At 40.3% G+C, this 27455-nt stretch overlaps 1 protein-coding gene across 7 annotated transcripts in view; it reads left to right on the forward strand.

The window, feature by feature from the left end:
* The window catches only part of LOC144935553 (transcription factor 12-like), a 175110-nt gene that overhangs the window by 20955 nt on the left and 126700 nt on the right, over positions 1 to 27455 (forward strand). For all 7 annotated transcript variants that reach the window (XM_078862324.1, XM_078862318.1, XM_078862320.1 and 4 more), the window contains exons 3-4: positions 20437 to 20510; positions 26020 to 26119. In XM_078862324.1, coding sequence (XP_078718450.1) covers positions 20437 to 20510; positions 26020 to 26119 — 174 coding nt within the window. The remainder of the gene's footprint in view (positions 1 to 20436; positions 20511 to 26019; positions 26120 to 27455) is intronic.

Raw genomic sequence — 27455 nt, forward strand, 5'->3', positions numbered from 1 at the left:
CAATTAATTTGTTGTTGCACGTAAAACTAGGTCCGTCGGCCGGGTTGCTGCTCCCTAAAGATAAAGATTATTACGGTGGTGCTCTTCCTTTCTCACCCCCGTTCAACCCTCCCCTCCGCAATGCCACGCTACCGCAAATGCTTGCGCGCGCGTGTGTGTGCGCTGTTTGACGGATATGGCACGTGTGCGCTCGTGCTGCCTATCTGACAAGGCCGCGATGAGAACAAATAACGTGTCGCGACACCGGTCCCTGTTGCGTGAGCGAAACTACCTGTCAGCAACAGGCCGCAAAGCCTATAAATCCTGTGCGGCTTTGCGTCATGGCACGAAGCGGAGCACTCCAAGTTAGCGGTAAAAATAGTGCAGCTGGGTCAGTGGAAAACCAAACCGTGGCTTGGCACATGTGACCGGCCGTTTTAACGTTGGGCTACATGAGAAATGCATTGCTGCTGCTTTTCCACCTTGATGTGTGCCTGCTTGCTTACTGCCACCGGCTATTCAGCTTAGCTCATTGTTGCTTCAAAGGGGATGGACCTTGGTTCGCAAGATTTCGGAGTAATGATGAAACGCATGCACAAAGGTTGTTTGAGGAGTTTTGGCAGGATGACAAAACATAGAACGTTTCTTCAGGAACAAGAACATTTTCGGTATAGTTCTAGTATCGTTCTAATAATGACAAGTTTTTTCTCACAATAACTGTATCAGTTGATTTGTATACCTTACTATTTGGTTTTATGAAGAAGAAAAAAACGAGATATAACCTCATCTCAAGGAGCTGTACTGAGAAATTCTCAGAAGGTATTTATGTCAGTGATTGCGAAAAATTCATTGACTCAATAAAAACTACTACGGTATGTTAAATGCATCCATTTTCAATGACAGTTTACTTCCTACCATCGTATTTGCCTTGTCCAAATCTCAGCCAAATACATCTGACACAACGAAATGTCTATATAAAACACCCTTATCGGTGCAACTTGGTGGTCTTGCCCTTAACATCTCTTTATTATTCTCTGCGATAAATACATTCGAAAGCATTTTTTTATGCACTATCCTTCGTCATGGGATATATCTTAATTAATAAATGCACACATTTTAAGCGATATTACTATGAGCCTTTTCGCGTCCCATGTAAGGTTGCCTTGAACGGGTTTCATTTATACCTAAATATGTTTAGTAGGAGTCGAGGGATCCGATTGTATAATAGGTCGAGATTTTCTTGGTGGAAAATGTATAAACATTCACGAGTGATATATATATATTTTTAAAATCTTATAAAAACGTGTTTTGGAAATTCTGTCTTTCCTGGTTTAAGATGTGACTTCAATGTTACACATTTTATCTCGGTTATTGCCGCGTTTTTTTACACGAATGTGTGTCTGAAAACACGCCCATACTGCTTGTGGTCGCAAGAATTACAGATATATCCCAAGGCATGCATATATTTGCTGCTAAATGTTAACAATTCCCAGAATAAATTGTTAGAGCTGTTTGCATGTGGAGGCTTATCCCAAGCTTGGAGAATAATTTGACTAAATGTGAAATCAGCGTCTATTTTACATGGTAATTAGATTGTATTCATTTGTGTTTGAAGTTACATCTGATTGTGAGCACTGCACATTAGCTAATTTTCAAGAAGCTCCTAATAAAGTCCTTGAGCAAGGATGTTATGGGAAGCCTACTTTTTTATTTTTTATCTTGATCGCCGTACCACTACTGCAATAATATAGACGTCGATTTTAATGAACCCTGCTGGATTGTAATCAATGAAGATGTCTCCCATGACTGCGGGTTAGCCACGGTTACGGGACCAATGATCATATGCATGCACGTTTCTAAGACTGATGCCCCCACGCTTGCACCTCCATGGCATCCGGATGGCCCAATTGAGCCCTTTTGCAGGGCCATTGCTTTCCTTTCCAGTGGTGCATGTCGGGAGCTGGATATATAACCACGTGGGACATGACCGTAGCATGCGCGCACGCACCTGAGCGCACTGTCCATTAACCACGTGCTCGATAGCCCGATTCATTTTTGGACATTGAAAGAATAACACCTGCAACGCTTCACGGCGTATTAACCAGCTGTCGTCAATATGCCGTGGCTCTGACGGGAGACGAATCGCACCTCGACGACTGGCGCATCGGCCAAATGTACGGCGGCTAATGCCGTTTCCTGAACCACATGAGTGTGCCCCTAAATCAAATCTGTCTTGCACATCACTACGGAATGGTTGTGAGGAATTTTTGTAGTTCATTCTTGGTGTTTATGATACTGGTCGTGCATGAAACAACGACGGTACAAAAACAAATCTGGTGAGGGTAGTAAATATATGGGGGAATATACATTTGCTGAGGAAATTATACCTTCTATGCATTATTTAGGCCTGTGAAATATATACCGAATTTGGCTTCCCCCATCATTGTCATCAGGTTGGCCGGCACATTTTGCAGGTTCAGGTTTAGGCCACCACCTGTGGTTATGAATCCATATTCGAGCGTCAGAAAAAGCAGTGGTTTATCTGTCGGCAGCCTTCCATAAGAAGAGTCTAGACTGATTTTTATCGAGCATGCCACATATATAGCAGACGAGAGATTTGCCTCCGTCACTTTCATGACTTTGAAGGCATATTCTTCATCAGGGGTTGGGAAATTAAATATGGTCCATGACATGCAAATGACAACCCTTGAGTCTGAAAAGTTAAAAGCACAGACGAAATTTAGCTTACGGTAATGTGGAATTAACGAGCCCTTTTGAAATGTGTTTGAAGTAGATATTACAATATTTTTATGGGGTGTCATATAAATAGAAAATGCAAACAAAAGCATTTGGCAGGGTTCCATTTCCTGTTGCATTGTTCCACTTGGGGACTTGCGTTTCACAGGTTTTTTTTTAGGTGTTTAGGGGCTTTTAAAAGTTTAATTATTAAGTTGTGCTTTTTCGGAGTGGTGGTTGGAAGGTTTAGCCACACAAATCCTGTTAACTGGGAAGGCTGGGCTTGCTTCAGCTTGCAGCATTTTATCTAAAAAACGCCCCTACAACTGCCTCTCTTTCCTGTCCTTTTTTATTTTTTTAGGGAGAAGCTTTTAAAAACCTTTGATCAGTTGAGCTGCGTTGGGCCCTTGCTTAGGGCGTGGCTTCAAGGAATGACGTCTGGTGAAGCGGATTCTCCATGGAGTTGGATTTATGATTTCGTAATTCGCAACACGATGGCTTTTCAACACCAACATATAATAACATTCTTAATTCTTAATAGTTTGTGTTATTACTTGTGAATGTGGGCTTATAGCTGTTATGTTTGAAAGCGGTGTATTTTAAAGTTTATTTTAACTATTTAGATGTCTTTGTTTTGTTTGACATGAAAACTATGGATTAGTTAACTTGGAATGTGTGTAGGCATGCAGAGACTTGACAATTATGCCTGAGATACAAGAAAGAAGTAACCACCACCTAATGAAGTCAAACAATAAACCAAAGGGTTTTTGTAATTTATTCAATTGTGTAAGATTGTTCTGTACCATGAAACTCCTTTATACTTTATGGAATATAAACTATAGCTATTTCTACAGCCTTGTATAAAATCTCAAGGAATTAATGATGATAGATTTTGATGGTACATCTGTAAAAATATATTCTGTGACAATGTAATGTGTGATGGGGGGGGGCTTCTGTTGGCCAGTCTGCCATGTCTGCACATAATCTGGTAATATTGCCCGTTCATACAAATTCCCTTAATCGCCACTTACACACACACACACGGATGCATCTTGGTGTTTGTCCTTTTGCGGGACCTCCTTTCGTCTATTCTGGTGGCATACATTTGTAAATATACAATGTTTAGTGTAAACATATTTTCAACTATTGTGATGCTTGGCCAGGTGGATCCAGTGTGGATTCTATTTTTGATTTACAGACTCCGGTTCGAACATTGTGGACACTTCAAGATAGATCCCTCCATCAGATGGCCCCCTCTCCTTTCACCGCTACACCTCACGATGGCTGTGCTCTCGTATGGGAAACCATTGATCCCAGGTGGAGGAATGTCCTGTACAAAATTTAGTAATGGGAAGCTCCGTTATTGAGAAGTTAAAATAATGACGAAAACACTCCAATTCTTTAAGCCAGTACTGTTTGTTAGCTTTGGTCACTTTGGAAATTCTTTAGGAAATGAAAAATGTAATTAAAGCCACACCAATCTAGTTGAGAAATTCGAGATGTGTTTGCAAGTAACATTTTTTAATGTTCTTTCATAGAAATGCCATTCTTCCAGTGTGGATAAAATGAATATTTAATATAATGTTATTTTTTCTCTGCAATTGTTTTCTTGGTTTGGGTAATTGCTAGAGAATAAAATTCGGGGCTTAAAAATGTTACAAATAAGAGAATGTATTTTTTAATCAGAAAGATCCGTGTGTTTACAGCAGACATAATGCTGAACACCGCCGATGCCACTATTTGCATGTAAATTAACTCCACGGTTATCAATGCAGTAATCCTTGAACAAGTCATAACTGCTGTCCCCCATTGCAATTCTCACTTTGTCGGACTTTGGTGTGGGAAAACTTCCAATGTCTTGGGTCACAGCCCAGTGGTAATGAAAACATTGATCAAATCCCACATTTTGCGAGACCAGTTTGAAGTTACAAACAACGACTCCCATGCCCAGCACATTGAAAGTAAACGGAATGTTTAACTGTAGCTGGCAGTGCACGTCACATGATCCACATGATCCGTAGTTGTACTGGTGATTCTGTTTGTGGTTTCAAGGCGTTGCTGATTACACCAAATATGGGTTGAACATTTTCCAGTCTCTCTCTCCTGTGTCAAACTTTGCTCATCCTGTAGCAACTTCTGTTTTCCATCTTTTTAGTTAGCCAGCAAAAAAGGGGTTCTTTGTATTTTGAGGTTCCTTTATTTTACTCCCCCTGGCGTGGCCATTATGCCACTCAATGAAACTCGTTTCCCCGTTTTGGGGATTGGATAGTATTTACTCATCACGACATTGAGGTTTTGAAGGCAATGGTAAGGCAGCCGTTCGATGTTTCACTTCTGCGGTGTTGTTAATCTCTCTGAAACAGACCGCTTCATGCCATGTGTTTGCATCTTTGTTTATCGATCTTTTTGCATGTTCTATCTCACGGGTTACACAGAAACACACAGCGATGTGTAACGAATTGCAGAAATTTCATGAAACGTATTTAAAGGTCTGTAACAACAGAATGTAGCCAATTGCATTTTGGATCAAGTACATTCAAATTGCGCTAATACAATGTGGTTTCGTATCACTAATTCCATTGGCAACTGTGGGCAATGACTTGAGTTTTTGGAGATTGCTTAGTAACAGGTTGTACATTGTCAATTAAAATGTGTTGCTCATGCTTTTAGTTTGGCAGATACCACCGTGTTCAAATGTTTTGCAATATATGAATGAGCCTTTATAAAACAACTGATTCAGAAAATGTGAAGCTCTATGTATTCAAGAAGGAATACGTTCCGTCGTAAAACAAAGATTACCCCACAGTGTGTCGATGCTCAAAATTTTGTGGCAGGATTTTATGAATATGCACGGCCACAAAAATACCAAATTAACAAATTCATCTCCTATGAATGCTCTGACGTCTTATACTTTGACGTTTCATAACACATCAAATACCGTTTAACTGGCTGCAAATTCATGCAGAATTGCATAATGATCCTTGGGCCTCCAGTGTTCCCTCTGTAGTCGCTAAAGATGTAATTACAATACGTAGTGGTACCAAAGTGGACCGCATAATGGCTGACTTGTTTGGAGAAGTAGATTTATTCGCTTATGCAAAGTTGCTTCTCTTATCTGACATGCAGCATTATAGTTTCACAACTACAGTACTTGAGGAAGGAAAACTAAAAATAAAAACATTGAGAGTCCACGTCAATTGGGCATTAAATTAGTTCAATATATTGGCATGCTGTTTGGATTCCAAAAGGTTTTAAGACTGTGTATGGAACTTTTTCGCTACCACTCGGTGACATTGTAGGGCACAATAAAAACATTTCCCTCTGCAAAGTGAATAGTAAAGACCCTGTATTGTCAAGTGCATTAAAGGATCATTGTCCAGTTGGACCAATGGTAGGCAATGACTCGTAAGTCAAATTGGGCCCCCTCCCATCTTCTCAAACAAGCAGTGGGTCCTCGATGTACGCCACTGGTTGCCCTGAGCCACTGATGTGTGTACACATTCCACATTGCCATTTTAGTAGTCTTTTTTATGACCATGGATGAATATTGGGTTGAGCTGGCATCCAACCGGGATTTGTGCATGCAACATTTAACAAAACATTTTTAGGCGAATTTTTTTAAGTACTAAGTTTGGAGGATCTTTTTAGGCGCATTGGGATCTACGGATGAAATTGGCCTCATAGATTAAAATAATTGTTCATCTTTGACAAGATGGTCTGTTATAAATTGTCGTGCATAACGTTCACGGAAGATGATTCGGAATATTTTCTACATTTTAAGAAGCACTGGGCTTTCATTTGAGCGAAGTGGAATAGATATTGCACACAGCTTTAAAGCGCTGTTTTTCATCATCATAAGAGGTTGAATCAGCCAGTGCCTGAGACTGCAAGGTTATTTTGGGCAACTGTTTCGGCATCACTAAAGTGTCCTGCTTAATCCATCAATATAACAATGTTTTACTGTTGCTTTGCAAAACTGTAAGCCATTAAAACTTCAGATATGACAAGAGTAATTCTTTTTTTGGGCTTCTGAGATAAAATCGCATTCAGTGTGATGTATCGGCTTTAGCCAGTGTTTCAAATGTCTTGAGTGCTTTGCTATGTTAAATGTTAATTTTGCTTATCAGATTTTAAGGAGAAAATGAATGACTTGTAACACCTACTTAAAACATACAATTTGTCTTAGCTTCGTTAGGTAATATGGTTGAAACAGTTTAACAGAAAAATGTTACATTGGTTGAATTTTATTCATGCCAGTTGGTCGCTGACACTGACTATACAAACGAACACATCTCTGTACCGGGAGCAGAATGGGCCTAGCAACAGGAACAGATGTCCTTTCATGCTGTGAAAACATTACGATGGTCGGAATGGTGAACAAGCAGGAGTCACCATGGTTTAACTTGCTGATGCAGGAATCGGTACCGCCTGTTAACGTGGGTAGAGGAGAATCGGGTGCGCTCTTACTGGCTGGGCATCTTGCGGGGGTAGACGGCCAGCAAGTGGATTGAATGAGCCGTGGGTGATTTGACCCTGGCGAGTAGGCCCATCTGCAAGAAGTGTAAATTGGTTCACCTCAAATGAGAACAGCAAGCTAACGAGCAATTTGAATTTAGACCCATTTGTTCACAAAACGAGCAAAATGTTTGCTTATCGAGCGGGAACCAATAGATATGCGCCCCGTGGCGGCATGGGTCGCACGGTGGCCTGCAGCTGTTTGTTTACCAGCTGTCTTGTGCTCTGCCTGCGTGTTTGGCCATGTGGGGGAAGGGGGCCCTGTGGTTGCATTGTAATGGGTGGGTGTGGGGAGCGACGGGATAACAGTTAGCACGCGGCGCTTCGAACTCGGCGACCCGAGTTCGATTCTAGCTCGTGAAGATACCTTTTATTATTTGTCTATTGCTTGTGAAGTAATTATGCCCGATGTTTTTTGTGGTCTTATCAGTTAGAGAATATTTTGTAATTTGACAGAAGACTAAAAAAACACCCTGATATAGCCAGTAACCTATATATTGTCATGGTCGTTCTGAAAATCCATCCCTTTTTTTTGCACAGACCCCCAGGAACAAGTCTTTTTTTTAAATGCTAACCATTGTCGACTGAAATCATATTTTTTAAGGAAGAAGAAAGGGAAAGCACACACACAAAATGTGCATAGACACATGAGGCTTTTTCTTACCTCCCATTCAGAAGGGAATAAAGGCAAAACCCCTGTCCAATTTTCGCTTTTTGTGGGATATGGGTTCCCTGCTGCTCTGTGGGTAGAGGGTGTGACGTATGCATTTTCCTCCTGCAAACTCGTCTTTCTGGACATGAAAAGCGTGGAATGGTTGTAGTGTTGGTGCAGACTCGAAGGTGCAAGTACATGCTGAGCTGTCTCTTGGGAAAGTGATACTGGATATTTTTGAACCTGAAACCATCTCAACGTGCAGGCAATAACCAGTAAAGGAAAATTATTTTCTTTGTACAGTAGTGTTTAGAATATTAGCTTACAATATTATAACATGTTCATGATTCATCTTGGTTCTTTCGGTAAAGTCACGTAGAAGGGAAATAATAAAATAATAACAATAAAACATAATAAAATCATGTTCATGATTATTTTAATTATTACAAGTTGATATAACAAAACAGCTTGTTTATTGCAAACTCTATCGTTATCAAAGAATACACATTTAATATTCCACTGTTCATCAGAGAGTCAATAAATGGACAATTGCACAAAGAGTTGATAAATAGTTGTGAGTAAAATAAATAAAAAATCTGTCAAATAGTGCATTGACAATAGAGTCATTGACAAAATGTATCATCCTCTCATCAAACTGAATATTTGAAATGGGCCAATGTACACTTCATCAACATGAAAACTGTAATATTATATAGTTTGTGCAGCCATTCTCTTAACAAATGGGACACTGCTCTTTGAGATTTCTGAGTGGATTTTTTGTCTCCTAATGTGATGCCGATAGCACCATTGGAATTATAAAATGCGCATACTATTTCAATAAACCCCCAGTAATGTTAATCACCATGTAGTCATTTCACCCTTGGTTTTGTTTTTTTCTCTGAATTGTGCTAAATTAGTTGTACCTCATGAAAGAAACGACACTGTTTCAATCCAAGAGTTGTCTTGGTGGCAGCTTTCTTAAAAATGTATTTGAAAAAGAAATGTCAACTTGGCTCTCGGTTCCTGGTCAAGGATGCGTAAAATGGAGCAAATGTCCATGCTGTTACTGTTGTAACTTGGCTATGCCAAACATGTTTCAATTATTAAAGTTCAAAAACCCACCTGTGTGTATGTACGTACACAGGTATGTGTGCACTTGCCTATGTGGTCTTGTATTCGTGCACACCGACTTGTAAAATAAACTATATCTTGTTTGCACAATATTTCAGCTCGCAAAAATATGCACCCTGACACATATCTACATCACGTAGGTATTAAAATAAAAGGGGGAACCTGAAATTGACGGTTACTCGGCATTGGCTATGGATAAAATAATTTTTTGGGACAACCATTTCCACGGCTTGATTATAATTCCGAAAGTGTAGCTGAAATTCCAAATTGAAAAGAATCTTTGCGCTGCGTGAACCGGCGCAGGACACTTAGATGCATGTGCTGTGACTAAAATAGTGTTGTGGTGCGGTTGCAAAATGCAAGCAGTGGGGTGGAGTGCAGCAGGGGTCTGGCTGGTAAGGATTGGTGGTGCTGCGGAGAAGATAAGTGTGTACGGGGCTGGGTGTGTGTGGTGAGAACCTCGTGGGGAGCAATAGTGTAGCGTTTGGCGCGCTGCGCTACGAACCTAGTGACCCGAGTTGGATTCCCGCTGACGGCCAACACCAAGTGAATACCCAGTGCTGTGTGTAAACATTGCCTCTAAGGAGACAAAGGTGGCTAGGTATGGTTGTTGGCCATACACTCCCTTCGTGTGCCGTGCCAGCCTTCTTAGTTGCTCACTAACGGCACTTTCCCCAACAGTCTGTTAAGGCTATACTGGGGATCTTTGTGAGAACCTATCGTTTTCTGTATCCATTCCTGACTGAGTAAAAATTCTGTACAATGATAATTTAAATTTCTAACTTTTGTTTCTCTTTATAAATTCATCATGTCCGTGTAGTTTGTTGGATTGGTGAATTGCTTGTGTGTGTATGCGTATTCTAATTGAACATGTGCTTGAATTGTTACCAACTTGGGCTGTTATTTGCATCAATACAAATATGATGTATATGCATGGTTCTTCAGTGTTAGACATGCGAAAAAGGCCTGTTGACCATTTGTTCCATGCCTTCCACCACAGGATAGGAATAGGTTCCTGCCTTTTACCAGATTAAATGATTCTTTGACAGTGAAGATATTCAGTAAGGACAGTTTATCTAAGGAGGATATTGCTCAGCACAAGAAAATTAATATGAAAAGCGAGATGCTCTCCCAGGAAAGTCCATGAAAGTAAAGGATACATTTCTGCAATTTGGTTCTTCTTCAGATGCAAATGAAACATGAGAGATGGAAACCGTGGTTGTATTTTCAGTGTACAGCTACCTGGGAAAGTGATTATGATCTGAAAAGTTTTGCGATGACAGCTGTAGTCTTGACGTGTGAATAAAATACTCGTTAAGGCTTGGAGTAAAAAAAACGGGTAATTTTTTTCTTCCACAATGTAGCCAAATTGAAGCTGTGACTTAACTAAGACCATTAATTGTGTGTTTTTTGTTGATTCGATTTGCTGCCAGTTGTATTGGAATCCTGACCAAAATTACTTGTGAGAAGGTGACATACTAACCGTTTACAAAGAGGATGGTCATACAGGACATTGCATGACATTGCAGAACAGTTTTTCTAAAATTAGTTTTAACGGTCCATGCGATTTGCAGGATTCTGTGGAAATGCTCAGCCCAGCAGTGTTGCTGGATCAAGATGGAATGACGGTATATTACTACGATTCCTGGCGGTGATGACACATTGTGTGATACCAACCAGCAGAAACTATTGATTTGTGTCACTTACGGCCTGAAGTGGCATAATTTTCAGGGTCTGCTAGTAAATAATAAAAAGGAAAACCTCGCTGTACGCAGCTTAATAGAACGCATTTTTCGGCTATACACGGTTTGATTAATGAGGGCTATTTTCCGGAGCACGGAGGGGCGAGTGATGTTTTGGGTATGCGCGGTTTGACGCTGCTGAGATTGTTATCTCCGCATGTGCGCAGTCCTCTTGTACTATACTGTATATGCCGCGAGGTCAGCTTGTACGTTTTAATGTGGATATTTTGTGATATGCCTATATTTTCTAATAGGCATTAATCGACCAAACAGGCTTCCCCATGGGTGCTTTTTTTTTCAGAGCCTCTTAAGTGGAAAATAATGGACTCGGCAATGGCCAGGATATGTGCGTTGGTCCAATGAATTGGCAGCTGTTGCAGGAAGCACGGGCAATGTCCATTGACATGTCGGCACATTGGCGGAGGAAATGCGTGTGTTGGTTAGCATGCAGGCTGCTGGCGGGGAAACGTGATGAAGGGAACACCTCACCTGCGGGATAGCAGCACTGTGTTGATGAAGTATCTTCACTTCCCCAGCTGTTGTTTCAAAAGTGTGACATTTTTTCAGTGGCTGAGAAGGAAAAGGTGTAAGAACCGGCAGCCTTTTTTCCCCTTCCCCCCCCCCTCGATGTTTTGGGGTGTTGCCAAATTGATTGAAAATAAATAAATTTAAATATAGTTCACCCACAGCGTGATCACAGCATTTAGCGGGAATAAACTTTAATTTGAACATTGAAGCACATTGTTTTTGCATATATTTCATAAATTGTACGAATATTTTTTTCGTAAACAAATTGGCACTTGCTACTCATGTTTCGTTAATTTTGTTTTCAGCGTGCCTTGGAATTTTCTTTTGAACATGGCTTTCCACAGCAGTGTTATCGTCGTAGGTTGCGTTTAAAAAGCATATGTCAGTACAGTGTCAAGTTTTCTCTCTGGAAACTGATGTCACAGCCGAGCATAAGCTTTAGTGTTATTAATCTGGTAATTTTGTCCATTTGTATGCATTGCGAAATGCATGCAATGATATTGTTGCAATAAGAAAGGCTGCATGGAAATTTTTTGCCTGAAAGCCTTCATCATTCCGCTTCAGTGAGCATTGTACATGGTGAAACAATAATTGTAACTTTCTGAAATTGCGTTTTGGGAATTAAGTTTTAAACTGATGCACTTGGACGTGGAAGCGTGGAATCAGATTTGCAAATCCGTATTTACGTGGAGGGGGATAATCGTGCTTTTTTGCCGTAGAACTCTGGCGTTGTGGCTTCAAACGGAACGTGCGGGTAAATTAGTGCACGTGACTTGCTCTTTACTGTATATGCTACATCCTCGGGCAAATGTTTGCAGTAGGAAAAAAAAAATCGGTGTTTAAGACCGGCGTAATGTTTGCGTTAGTGTATGGGTCAGAAAGTAGAAAAGAAGCTTTGAGCCTTTAAAGTACTTGTGGAGCATGCCAGTAATTGCGATCCACAACTTAAGAATAGAATATCACCGTAAGAATGTGCAGATGCTCTCGAAAAAAAGGTTGCAATGGGTGAAACGCATCAATAGGATGTAGGGTATATGTTTAACTTTTTTCACACCGTACGTAGCCAACCGTGCTTATTGGATGGCAGGTTACTGAGACGGGCATTGTCGTGGGCAACTGGAGAGTGATGACCAAGGGAAATAGCTCGCCAGATGGTTGGGAAACTCTTAAAAGTGGACCTTGAAGTTGGATGTCAACTTAACAACTACAGATCTCGCAGAAGTAAGTTATGGTGAGGTGCGGTGGCATCAATGGCATCGGCAATGGTGACCTGTTGACCTTGACGTGGAATAGATGAGATTATTGTGTTAATACTTTAGAAAGACACTGAGAATAAAATAAGTAATATTTTTTTTCTCTCTCAGAGATGAAGTTATGAATGATTGGTTATTTTATGTTTGTTTGTTTTATTCCATGCATAGTGTGGTTTTGTTCCATAAGAAAACGAGGATTTGGCAAATCGTCAATAATTCGGTTGATCCTGTTGCTTGACGAGTTCAGGGCACAGCGTGCACATGTGTACACGTGCTGACAATTGGCAGTGAGAATTACGCGCAACACGTGGCGGGGGGGGGGCAATGTCGGCGCAACTTCCCGCCGTAAAGGTGCCATGAAACTCTTGCTTTTTAATGGCCGTGTCCACTTTGATGTGTGCTGTCATGGGCCGCTCGTGCTGACGTGCCCGTTGGCCGGCGTGAAGCAGCAAGCGCAGCAAGCGCAGCAAGCGCAGCAAGCGCAGCAAGCGCAGCAAGCGCAGCAAGCGCAGCAAGCGCAGCAAGCGCAGCAAGCGCAGCAAGCGCAGCAAGCGCAGCAAGCGCAGCAAGCGCAGCAAGCGCAGCAAGCGCAGCAAGCGCAGCAAGCGCAGCAAGCGCAGCAAGCGCAGCAAGCGCAGCAAGCGCAGCAAGCGGCCTCGGCTGTAAAAACAGCCTTTACAGGGTCATCTTAAAATTTAGCTTCCCCACGGAGTCAAAATATTGCAGCGCTAAAATCAGAACTGCTCCACAGGCCCTTGCGCACTGCCTGCTCCCATGCTGTGCCGCTATTGTCGGCAAGGGGTTACAACTGGAACGAGTAGCTTAGATCATAAGGTGTTTAATATAGCGGTGAATCATGTAAGTGCCAGCATAGCACATGTGCACAGTTTTGATACACAAAGGAATCTTTTATAGGAACACTGTCACTTGGTATCTTGGCACATGAGAGGTCAATGAAATCTCTGGTGTGGTGCAATATGCACTACTGGGTTAATTCTACAGAAAATGTATTGTCTTGTGCTTGCTGGGTTTTTTTTTTGCAAAAAAGACTTGTACACTTGCCTGTGGCAGTTCACAGCATAGCATTCTTTAAAGTATGCACTAAATATTTTGGTCAATACATAGTTGGCCTTTTGTGCTAACTTTGTTTCACGTCAATTAGAGTGGTGGCAAATGGCTGTAACCCAGAGCAGAGATCACCCAGTGAAAAGCGCAGAGATCATCACATGTGGGACACATCCACCTGCACAATACGGTGACTTCTTGACATAACTGCTTCTCATGTTGTCAGTTGTATCCAGATAAAGTTGTGGTATCGCATACACAAGAATTCCCTAAATATTCCAAGCAGTACACTCCTGAAAAAGTATTGCCGCACTAGTTTTCTATGGATAATAAGGATTATTCGATATTCATAATTTAGAGGTATTGTTCTTTGTAATTTGATTTCATAGCAGTATATTATTAGTCAGATGCATTCACATATATTTTAAACATGTTTAACACATTTGAAAAACAAATCAAGCTTCAGGGTTAACACATATATATACTAAATGGAAAGGGTTTCCGCTGTGACCCATGTCCAGAACCTTGAATTAATTTAACATCTTACGAATAACAATGGTCTTATTTACAAATGTGAAGTGAGGAAATTGAGTCGGGGTTGAAATGTCCAACAAAAGGCAGATTGTGCATTAGTGTCAGTGTGCGCATGTTTTACTTGGCTTCTGCATCCCAGGCTGGGTGGGCTTTGTTACCCAATTCAGGACGTGACTCAGATGTGGCGCAAGTGTAGGAAAGTTGATGCATTCAGGCATGACAATGATGATGACCAATGTCGTCATTGTATTTTCAGAGCATTCAAATGTACAGACAGACCTTCCTCAAAAGGCTTCTGTCTGAAATCCAGCTAGAGACTGTTCTAGCTCCTTTGTATCATAATGCCCTGGAATGAAAGTAAGATTAGCCTTGTTACAAATGGAACAAAATGCATTTTTGCACAATAACAATAGTGAAAAGTGAAGCTTATAGAAGGAGTGTAATGTCAAATTGTTACGACTTAAAATGTATCATCATGATTGCCATTTTTTCCATTCCAATTATAAAACAGAGATAAAGATTTACCGTCATGTATCGACACCTCTGTCAGTCCTAAAACATGTTGATACAATCAGCACAACACGTTGGCAAAGCGGAGACGTGAAATAAAAAGGAAAGCACCACTGAACCAGAATGTGGTCACAAGCTTAAAATGTATACAATCGGCACATCAGTAACATGTAACGAAGAGAAATAGATCGATGCAGTTGTCTTCCATTCACTATTTTGTGTGTGCCCGTTGGTTTGTGTCCAGTAAAGTGATATCCAAGTGTGAATGTCTGCATGCGGAGACGATGCAAATGCCACATCCCTGTTGCGTCAGAAAATTACTTCATTTCCCCTGCGACTTCCAATGCTTGTTTGGTCCTCAATGCTGAACAAATCAAGGGTCAGCAACCACGGCTACTTATTCATTTGCTTTTTGAACTAAATTTGTGCTGCTGAGCTGATCCCATTACTGCTGTGAATTAAACATTCTCGTGATGTTATATAAATGCAAACTATAGCCTAAGTATCTTAATACAAGTATCATATGCCCCCCCCCCTTTAATATTACTTTTCTATTTCCAGAGATTAGCAAAAGAGAATTACAGCTCTAAACTGGCCACTTAATTCTTGTATTTCTAACCATGGCCAATTAGGTTTACCACGGGGTTTCTATTGCTGTACCGTTTTTCTTTAGTTAAGTGTTTCATTAAATACACTTGACATACAACAATCGCCTTTCGCCACTAAATGACAGTGACATCACAGCGCTTGTGTCAGGCTAGGTACACTAAGGCCCATTGGCATTGTCGAATATTCACTTGCAAGGAGGTCACGGGACCGACCCAGGCGTTGAGGGGGTTCACTCGGTTGACCGACAGATGCATCACCTCCGTTCCCCACTCTCAACTGTTGGCACTATATACACAAACACGCAGTGCTTTATATTGACAGCATGGAATCGGAAAATAGCCTAAATTAGTGAATCATGATTCGACTATATACATCTATCTTCTTGGTTCTTTCGGTAAAGTCACGTAGAAGGGAAGTAATAAAATAATAAAAATAAAACATAATAAAACAATTCTCACGACGTTTCGGCCACAACGCAAGCAGCCGACCAGGTCTGTCGGGGAGACAGCGTCAGATGCTGTCTCCCCGACAGACCTGGTCTTCACCTGAGGACGGCTGCTTGCGTTGTGGCCGAAACGTCGTGACAATTATTTTATTATGTTTTATTTTTATTATTTTATTACTTCCCTTCTACGTGACTTTACCGAAAGAACCAAGAAGATGAATCCCTGCAGTCACGAAAGCTTTAAATCGAAATTTATAAACATCTACTTTGCAGCAGATGGCATGCTTAGACAACTCGCTGTAGAAATTATCAGTTGTTGGGAGGAGCTGAACCGTCGAATCTGGGAATACTGGCTCTGTGGCAAGTATCTTGATAACTCGGTGCTGATAGAAATGGATCATTATTATCTTTCTATTGCAGTTAATACCACAGCAGTGGTTTCCTTTGTTGATCTTTCTCTTCTGGTCGGGTTGTGAGATGTTGCGATTTGACAGTGGATCCAAGAGTGGGGTGATATGGGGGCAGATGGGAAACCCTACGTCATTGGTGGCTTATAAATTGCAGATGTTGAGCTTTGAATATTCTTTGATGGTGGCTAGGTTTTAGGGGTTACAAATAATGTTTATGACCAGGAGTTATATTGGCTGCCTGAGAATTGCTTTTTCTTCCCCCAAAAATGAAGTCGTTGGCCTTTAGTAGGAGATCTGAGATCATGTAGGTTTCCATGGAAACGGTGTGCTTAGATGAAGGTTTTTTTTCTCCTTTAAATGCTTAAAATATGCTTTAGTTGGCAGGTGGGGGTAGGGGGGTGTACGTGCTATGGAGGCCGACTGGGGAAGGAAGGCCAAACAGAACCCATTGGGGTGGGAACCGAGTCTGTACCATCAGCTTGGAGGGATGATTGCTTTGGCCATCTCAAACTGTGCTGTGAGTGTATAAACACGTCCTGCAAAACAAACATCAAGCCTGCTGCCTCAGCCTTTGTTGTACTTCATCTATTGTTTTTGTGAAGCCTGCCGCGTACGCTGCAGCAGCAGAGCTTGGACCACCGGACGAGCGAGCAAGGCTTGTTTTGGCCACTGGGAGGGCGCACACACAGCTCAGGCTGCAGGAGAAGCGGCTATGGATTTGCTGGGGAGGCTCTCGCCACTCTTTACCGCCATGCGCGCGTGACTCATTAAACGGTCACCCCACCCACCGAGTACCCCCCCCCCCCTGCTATGACAGTCACGAGTGGTTTTCAGTTGACTGATTTTGCACAACACCTTTTGCTGTTGATTTATTATCGGCTATTTGAAATCGGTTGTCATTTTACATCTCTAGTTACCATACGTTATCAACAGCCCAGGTGTGGTGGTACGGTGATGGTAATCCTTGCAGAGTTGAATCCTGTATGAGAAACACACCTGCAGGGTGTCCTAGGTAGGATACTAACCCGTCCATTTAGAATTTTGTCCACTGGCATTGTTTTTTTTACCAGGCACACTAACACACTTGTATAAATGGCCAAGGATATATTTGTTTGTGGGATTTGCCATATATAGACTCTTAAAGGGGTGCAGGGCTTCACGGATGTTCAGACAAGAGTATAAGGAATAAAACATAATCTTGTGGATGATGACATTGACTCAAAGCAAGTTTTTTCCCAAGTACAAAACCTAATTTAAATATGTTTTAATGGCCATGCTTGTTGATAATGGGTGGGTGGTATAAATCCTAATGCTACTATTGACCCTTATATCCCTATGCCCGCTGATATTTCCAGAATCATCATTTAAAAGTAATTATCATAGCATTGGTCTTCCTAGATTGGTAAAGGGCATGGTCCTTGCCAATTCCAATGCCTGGCCAGGATGAATGGAGCAGAGACTTTTATTGTCTGAATTCTTGCCAAGATGGTGCCAGTGGATTTCAATTGTGATCTTTGCCACTTGAAATTGGCCAAATTGTCATTCTGGCTGTCTGATATTGGCAATATTTTTTTAAACAAGTTTATCTTATTGATATTTAAATAACATATGGTGAAAAACAAAACTATAGAGTAAACGTTGTGGCCGAAACGTCGTGAGAATTGTATTATTTTATTATGTTTTATTTTTATTATTTTATTATCTCCCTTCTGCGTGACTTTACCGAAAGAACCAAGAAGAAGATATAGAGTACACTATCCAGAGAACCGGGATAATATATATGAAGCCATAGGTGCCCTGAGCTGTCAAGCCTAGCTAAGCTGCTGAACCAACTGCGTCCACCATGGAGGATATAGCAACCACTTACGAGAAACTGCAGGGAACTGGATTTGTAGCGATGATTGTATTTCTAAATGAGCTGTTTGCATACTGATCCTGTAGATGTCATTGTGGCCGCCACAGTGGCGAGATGATAACTACCTTGCCTGATGTGCAGGATGTCGTGGGTTCGATCCCGATTCTGTAGCCTGTATATTTGGAGTTTGCATGTCTACCCGTGGTCACGTGGATTTTTCTTTACGTCCTCCAGTTTTTCCCTCCACGTGATAAGCCTGCTTTCTTGAGCCATCATTTGTGGTCAGGTCGCTTATGAAAAAGAGCTATATAGCTCGGTGGGCCTAACCTGGTAAAATAAAAAATAATCTATTCAGATGACTATATTATTGTGGTCAGTGTGGTCTCAAGTCCTTGACAGCCATAAACTAAATTAACCACATTTAACATCATTTACTATCGGTAATTTTCCATATTTTTTTCAAGAGTCAATATATCTAAGCTGGTTCTGTATTTGATTAAACTCTTTTAAAAAAACAACAACAACAACAACAACCCAGAAAGCAGACAAGTGTCGTACATCCTTTACCAGACAGCTATCATGCGTGACGTGTCATTGAAAAAACAATAAAGGTTAGAATTGGATGACCTTGAAATACTGACAAGTTCACGATCATCCTAAACTGTTTGCATTACTGTATTACATCTTACATAACACGAAATATTCAGAGCTGTTATGGAGAATGAATGTCAAAAACAGACAAGCAGACGATTCGTCTATTTTATATACATGCCCTACCACAAAATAATGTATAAAAGTATCTTACACAGCCCGTTGGCGCAGTGTTTTTGTTATAGAGTGCATCATTTTAGCATAATTGATTCAGTACAAGCAAACTGGACAGGTTTAGACATACAGCATCTCATCAGCAGTCAGGCTTTCTTGAATTGTTAGTATAATTATTTTCCTCCATTGATTTCAATGCCATGGTGTCGTCAGCGCATCGAAGTGTAAACCAATATTAACATAATTTTGACTTCTTTGGCCTTTCGGTAAAGTCGCATAGATAGGTTCAAGGAAAATAACAAAAAATAACAAAAAACTACGACGTTTCGAATTCCTGTAGTCACTAAAGCTTTAAGTCATCATTTTGACTGTTTCAAATAGATTCAGCACATGTCAGAAATGTTAGTTACGCAAGTGCTTATAAGCACGTACGCTGCATGGAAGGTGCATTATTTTGTTAACTGCATTTAAACATTTGCCTTCCCAATTAAATGCTTTCATTACAAAGGCAAAAGTAGGAGACGTCAACATTTATTTAAGAACATTGACACTGCTAAAATAATGTAAATCATTAGTGTTTTTCAATGAGTATACTTGTATAACGTAATTGTGGCTTCGCCAAGTTAACTATTCTTTGATTTGTCAAGTATTACAACCATTTCCATAACTACTGTTTATGAAAAAATATGTTTACTCGAAGAAGTTCCACAAATACAAATTCTGCCTGCCTTTTAAATTTAACCACCCGATTTGTTTTCAATTGCACAAATATTTTCCGTTACCATTGTCTCATGCAGTTATTTTAGTGTACTCAATCATTATTTCAGTGTTCAATGCCTTCAAAGGAAGGGAGTGGTGTTGCAATGGATAGCAACTTCCTTATGAATCCAGTGACCAAAGTTATATTCCTGGCCATGGCTAACATAAGTTGAGTGATAGCTTAACTGCTGCTACTGGGCTTCCTCTTTCAAACCCACACTGACTCTTATGAGTGACAGGGTGTGGGGAAGCCTTGAAACAGCAGTGGATTGACAAATGGCAGAAATGATTATCACACTTTACAATCCTAGGTTAAATATTGTTTATCTGAGGAGACAGAAATAGTTGTGTATTCAGACAACGCGATCATTTCTTTGATCGCAAAAACTCCGCCAAGTATTTTTAAAATACCAACAACCTTTATCACTAAAAGTTAGGACATTTGATGACACCTTATTTAGCCTTCCCATATTCTGAGGTTGTAAAGTTAGTATTTTTAGACCTGTTGCTTTTGTCTCTTTGCAGCGTAAGGGAGCACCATCTAGTGGTTGTAGTAAAATGGTTAGTTCAACAGTCATTCAAGGTATCTTATTCATCATCGTCTATGGACGTTCTTGAATGTGATTCAATATTTTCACGTTCTCGTGCATTCCCGGAATCAACTTATCACGTGACTATAAAAATAACTGTTGATACATTTGGAAATGAAAACAGGAATGGACAATTGGAAAAATTAATCTGTGGATAGTTCTATGAACTTTTTCGAAGACATTGTTGAGTAAAAATGCATAATTGTTTTTATAATCCCAACTATAAAGTGGTTAATGTTATACATCTACATCTTGTGTGGTTGAGATGATGCCAACTACATACACTCTTGACAGTCGAAGGGAAATATTATTCTCGTGAATCTAATGTATTGTCTTCTCTTGCGGTTGTCTTTTGCAGGTATGGATGAGAGAACAGCTCCAGGGTCGTGGGCTGCAGGCAGCCAGACAAGCCCTTCCTACGACTCTGCCAGGGTCAGTGGTTACAGCACACCCCAGCACATGGGCTGAGTGTTGTTATATTGTGCACATTAACCAAACAACAGATGCTTCTTTATGAACAAATCCTTTGATGGTGATTTAAAAAATAGGTACTATGGTTTGTTTTATTTGCACCATTTACACCTGTTTTATTTCTGGTCTCCAAAAAGAAAGGTATTACTAGATCTTGTGTATCATTAGCGTTCGTTCAAGAATGAACAGATATGATGAATTGATGTAAAGTAAGCATCCAGAACAGTTAAGGAACGTGAGATTTAAAAGTAATGCATAATTAAAAAGTAATGCATATTTTCTTAAAAAATATCACCACAAATGTATGAACAGAATTTAAGCAGATCGAAAGAACCAAAGAGTAAGAAATGCACACTTTAGCTCCCAAATCCTGGCTCCTGTATATCATATGGTGTGCCACCACGATGTTTGTGTCTTGCATTGCCATGTCCCACGTGAGGCTGTCACTTTGTGTCAGTGGAATGGAAAAGAGCGAGTCGAGGGATTTTCTATCATGGGTCTGCGCAAATTCTTAGGTTGCAATGTTGCCTTATAATAATTCTGACTATTGCCTGATGGTGGTTGTAATCACCCACGAAACGTCATACTGTAATTGTAAATGTTGTGAGTTTACTCTCCAACACACTGGTGTGCTGAACTAGGAACGAATTGGCATGTTTTGTTTTTGACAAACCTTACTAACTGGCTGTGTTGGGTGGTGGCGGGTTTAATGACATTTATATTTTTACACGATGCAACCCAAAAAACCTTTATGGATAATATAGGTCGTAAAAGCCTACGTGTTCAAAGCTTGCCTTTACTTAACAGCTGCGTAGCAGAGACGATTGCAGTAACCGAGCATGTGCGAACGTTTTGACAAAGGCATGGTGTTGCCCGATTCCACGTGGCACGTTCCCTGCCTCATTTGCCGGCTTCACGTAGCAGCTTCACTACCTTTGTGACGTCATGGCAAATTCAACACAGTTGCGCACTTGAACTTTGGGATTAATTTAAATGCACTCTTCAGAGTAATGAAATGTCTATCTCGTGTTGAGCCGAGCAGACCATGCACTATTAACTATGCTTTTATGAAATAACACCCATTATTTTTTTGCACCTTCAGAAAAACATTCGTATGCTTTGTGTGAAGGATAATGGGCCTGGTTTTGTATATTTGGACATCTGTGAAAAAGGGCTTTATAGCTCATTAGATTTCTGCGGTATAAATACATATTCTGATTCTAATATTTTAGGCAGGAACGTTTTTTTAAGACGGCTCTTCAGGAAATGGGCACATTCCATACATCTTTAATATGAAAAGAAATAGCTTTCCACACTTCTACTTAAAAATAGAAAACCAACTGGTGCTTTTAGTATCAGTGGTCAACTCTCGTGCTTCGATATAATATGAATAATTTAAGCTTAGCAACTTTTGAGTTTCTAGTAAACGTCTTGTGCAGCAGCCTGCAGTTAATATGGATTAAGGCACTAAGACTGTCAGAGATGGCAATGACATAGCTTTCATCCAGCAGAGGATATACCACGGCTGATATTAACATATGATTGTACATTTAGTCTGAAGATTGTTGGAGAAAGTGCTGTTTAGTGAACACTATTGTGGTTAGTACAGAGTACCAAGTGGTGGGTAGTTGAGGCCAGCATGAGCTACAGCCATATTAGTCTCGCCAGTGCTACCGTTTATGTCAATGAGAATGTGCACGTACGGCACAATAACATTTCGCCATACAAATGTGTCGTGCTGTCGATGGTGCATAAAAAAAATCTTACACATTTAAGGTCGATTTAACATCATCGATACAATCACACGGTGGACCTTACCTTTCGCGTGATCTAACAAAAAGAACTTGCGCAAACCATATATGCATGCATGCATGTGGGCCCAAAGCAGCAAGCATCTCGGGGCACACTTTGAGATATGCCACTAAAGGGCACGCAAAGCGATGAGTTGCCAAGAGGGGAACTTTGGACCCAGCCAAGCGCTCACGCTACCTTTGTCGCTGCATGAAAAGCGGGGCAAGTACACGTCAAACATGAGGATAAGGCTTTCCCTGCTTGGGTCAACAGCATACGTGTGGCACGCAAACACTTGGGCACCTCTATTGGCTTGATTGCTCCATACAAGGACTTATACACCGGCTATGTCAACAGCCATAAAGCAAAGTTTGACATTCCTATTTTTTTTACTTACATCAATTTGCCCGTTATCGTCTACAGTGATGAATAAACAGTCCTTTTTAGTGGTTGCACAAGCATGTTTTTTGAGGTAGTTAAAAGCCACATACAAAGAATACAAATGGGGAAAATAGATAAAGATAGATATTTATCAACATGAGAGTGCTTAGGGGTACTATGAAAACCTGTAATTGTGGATTTATAATGTCAGTCAATACTAGTAACGGTCTTAGAGTTGAAATAAAATTCAGAGTTTGTACAGTTCATGAACTTAAACATGGCCGTGACTTTTAATATCGTATCGCCCTCTGTAGGTGTCACCTTCTTTGGCTGCCACACTGTCGTTAGTCTCGACCATCCCTTCTAGCGATTTGTCCTTCCCGAAACCACCGATATTCCTTAACAGTCAATGTCAAGTCTCTCATTTGCATGTTTACTCTCATCTTCGTCTGTGTACCTCTTCCTGTCTTTGGTGTAATTCCACGCATCCGTGTTTCTCCACGCTTCGTGATATACTTTTCAGCTGTCTATCCGTTTTTCGTATCCGAATGTTGTAGGAATAAACTCTGATTGTAAATATTTATTCAGGCACAGAATGCAGATGTTCGTTATCAAATTCAGTTTTCCAAAAGCATTTCATCCTGCTGTTTTTCTCCTTATTTCATCATTTTAATCCTGATCCGCCTGTAATAATTTCCTGAGGTACACTTATTTACAGCATTATGTTGTGTTGTCTGGCAATATCTACGTGCTGTGATATTATTTGTTTGCATGTACGCTGTTATTATTATCTTTATGTATAAGCATATATACATCTTAAGCAATCCTCACGTTTACCATGCAATTATCCATTCTGGGAAGTGGATATTTTATGGAATGTTTAACTTGTCGATTGAAGGACATTTATTTTGAGTTAAATTACAGTGCCGTTGAAGTTTTTGCTTACAAGCCGTTTTGAATAAGATGAGTGTGTAAGACTGAATATCTGTGTTACTGCTTTAATTTAAATGAACATCTGTTCATTATCATGGTGTGGGGCATGTACTCAATTTTATAACCATATGTTTCCATATCTTATAAAAGTAATTGCAGCCATGTTTTTAGATGTAGTTTTGGAAATAAGTGCAGTAATGTAAGCCTTCAAGCTACATAAAATGTGATGTCTTGTAAGTGGCATTTAAATAAATCCTAGTTAAATATGCCTGACAGCTGATTTAATTTATATTTGTATAGCTATTAAAAATACAAATGTTATAATTATTCCTATTATTGTGCATGGTAAGGATTGTTTACAAATTATTTGTAAAAGTTGCAACACATCACAGAAAATTCGATTTTATGGCTGAGCTTCATATGTATGAGGATTTATTTTTACATAAGCTTAATAAGTATAGATGAGGTCAATCAATGTGTATTTCATTGACCACACAATCGTTTGTTGTGGAAATAATGCCTCAAAGCCCATATTTGCAAAGTAGTGATTTATGTGTTAATTCATTTAAGGTATATAATGCTAATAAGCTCAGGATCATTTGTTTAGTGATGATGAAGCAGAATTGTTATTGGTCCATTGCGTGTGCATTTAGCCATGCTCGCGGCTTGCTGTGTTGTGTCCCATCTGTCTTCTTATCGACTGGTTTACTATCCTGGTGAGCTACTTTCTTTTAGTTTATCGGTATAGCGAAATGGGGGAGCGGAGCAGAAGGACGTCTCTGCAGACAAGGGGTAGTATGACCTTTTTTGGCCTGGTATTCCAACGTAAACGATTTTAGACACCTGTGCAGTTATGTTAATTACCATCGTACCAAGCGTTGCTCGTCCGTCTGATTTCAAGGTGGCACATGATGCAAAACAAATGTATGGAAACCTTACATTTAGACATATGCTACATATAAGAAGCACGCGCAAAATTTGCTAGATTATAATTTTCAAACTGTCACGGTGAATAGAGCAGCATTTACATACAAACAATGTCATTGATTTAAGTGCAAATAAGTGGTATTGCCATTTCAAAATACTAATCCTATGCATGTGTATTAAACCAGTCCGTTGTACAATTGGCTGATTGTGACACTGCAGCCAAGTATAACCCACTCGGGATAAACAAACAGGTTCAGCCCACTATGCATACAACTTGGCAGAAAATGCATTGCACACACGGACACACAACAAACACCGCAAGTGGTTGGATTCACTGCTAAACGGTGATGCCACCACCGTGGTGTTTGTGCCAAGCTAGGTGCACTTTAAGATGGGAGGTGACAACACGGACCCATTTATTATGGGTCGTCAGGGTAGAATGACTGGCAGGCCCAGTGGGTTGCACTCCCCGCTGTGCCGAACACGCATACGCACGCAACGTGTCGCGAAGCAATGCGGAGATTAAAAGGCCACAGTTAACAGAATGTGTCAGTGCCTATGGATCCAGACCAGATTTTGCGATGGTCCGGTGTGTATTTGGTTGAGACTGAAACATTATTTTTCAAGCCGCAAGATTTTTTTCAGAAGGCCACACCTGATCCTGGGACTGCACAAAATGCAATTTAGGTTGTTGAGCAGGTGAACGCAAAGTTAATTGTGGCCCCTGGGTGTGACCCAATTTCCTTTTTTCTGCATTTCACTGCAATTGTTGTGATTTATTTTAAAATGATTATTGTTTCAATTCAATTTACTGCCGAAATCATTTGTCATGCTGTTGAGGCTGGAGGTGGCTTTTAAGATCAGGATTCTCAGCTTAGACTTTGCCACATTCCAATTCTCCACATCCCCGTTACGCTGCAGTTGCATTGTCGAACCAACTTTGTCAGCTATTCAATGATGTGCTTGTTTCTTGTCTTTATCAACGTCTGTTTAATCTTTCCATAACCATGTTGGTGCTGTTTCCATAGACTGTAGAGTTTGTTGTGCTTTGCAGTTTTTGTGAAGTTGCAACTGTACAACTAGACCTTTGCATAAATGTCTAAAGCACTGCATGTGTTTTTTAAGACGTTAAAGCCAACGTTATACATACCTGCACATTCATAATACAGGTTTTTATGGGTTAGATCACGTAAGTATGTGCTCTAAACCAAAACACCTGTATTATAGATGATATTGGCCGTGAAAGTCTGTGTTAAACTATACCTGGACATTGTTTTATATTTAACAATCCATCTTGTTTTCTGTTGAACAATGCATTTTGGGATTTGGAGTGCACCCCGTAGCTAATAATGATAAAAAAAACAAGTTTATTTGTTGCCAGTGCGATGCTTTGATGATGTGTACTGATGGACGTGTGATGGGATCTTGTTGTTTACAGGGATATAACCACAGCCCTCAATACAATGACCACATGGGCGACAGAGGAATGGGCTCTCACGACGGCATGCCTTCAGCGTTTCTCAACTCCAGTTTAATGAGTGGGTATTGTCACATGCTGCATGTACCATTACCTACATGTGATTCCTCGGCTTTGAAGCACGCACACACACTTGTCACATAGCCCAGCTTGTCTTTTGGAAAACAAGTTAATTCTGGTCATCACGCAAAGATTGTGACATTTTTGCATTATTTTGTTTAAAGGTAAGATGCATCATTTTTCTTGTTTATGTTGTGCTTTTTTCTAAACACGTAAATATGTGGCATTACAAATGTGTGTATTGTATAAAGCAGGTTAACCTATTCACAGATTGTTAAATATTCATATAAAGCAAACCTGCAATTTAGATTTTAAACATTCAGTTGTATGAATTTTCTTTTAGGATAATGATGGATGGTTCAAAGATTTTTTTTTAACTGTGCTGCTGTTCTTCATGGTCAAGGTGTCTTCTCTAAAATGACTGCATATATTTCCTAAACAGAATAATACCTCAATTTTAACAAACAAAAACTCTTTAGAAGTAAGTGACCCTTAATTCTCTATGACACAAGACAATTTAACTGAATTTAACAATCACCTTGCTTTCATTTATCCATCACAATTATTTCACAGAAACAATTTGTGTAAGTGAAGAATTGGCCAGGTTCACTGGCTAAATTGGCAGCATTCTTGAGAAATAAAAAGTACTTGTTTTAAAAAAAACATTGTAATGGCTCATGGTACTTTTAATATTATTGGCCCAAGCATATGAGCCTACTTAAACTTGGCGCTTAGCCAACCTTATTCAATCCATCTTTACTTTAATCTTTTTTTGTAATTGCCCCGGGTACTCTCCTTGCTGTACATGTAAGACACAACTCTTACCACCGTCCTTGTTTGTTTGAAGCACAAGTAGCATGCTGTGTAATGAGAGGTTACAAGAGAGTGAGCCTGTGATCGCTGCACCACAGCAGTCCTACATACGGTGATTTGCACTGTGCCCTTCTCTCTGTATCCAGTCCCCCGACCATGGCCTGGTAGTAGTACTCACACTGCCCTAAAATCCTCATGACCCAAATCCAGTTGACGACCACATGTGCATTACTGGCCATGTGTATCCGGTCCTTTGGCAGGTCTTTGTCTAGGTTGGCTGCCTAAAACAATTACCTGGTGTGATCCGGTCGATCACCACACAGACAAGGGAGTCCTCTGTGGCACTGGCATCAGCTTGGTCATATCAACCTGAATATGTATTTGTTAGCAGGACTTGCTCCAATAGCAATAGGTTAACATGGTACTCTAGAAGACCTATATAAGCAGGTAATTTCCAGTGTATGCATAAAGTTAGAAACAATATTGTAATGGTTAGGATGAATGATTTTGGTTGAAAACTAAAC

The sequence above is a fragment of the Lampetra fluviatilis genome, chromosome 13, assembly GCF_964198595.1.
Source record: "Lampetra fluviatilis chromosome 13, kcLamFluv1.1, whole genome shotgun sequence".
Taxonomy (NCBI): Eukaryota; Metazoa; Chordata; class Hyperoartia; order Petromyzontiformes; family Petromyzontidae; genus Lampetra; species Lampetra fluviatilis.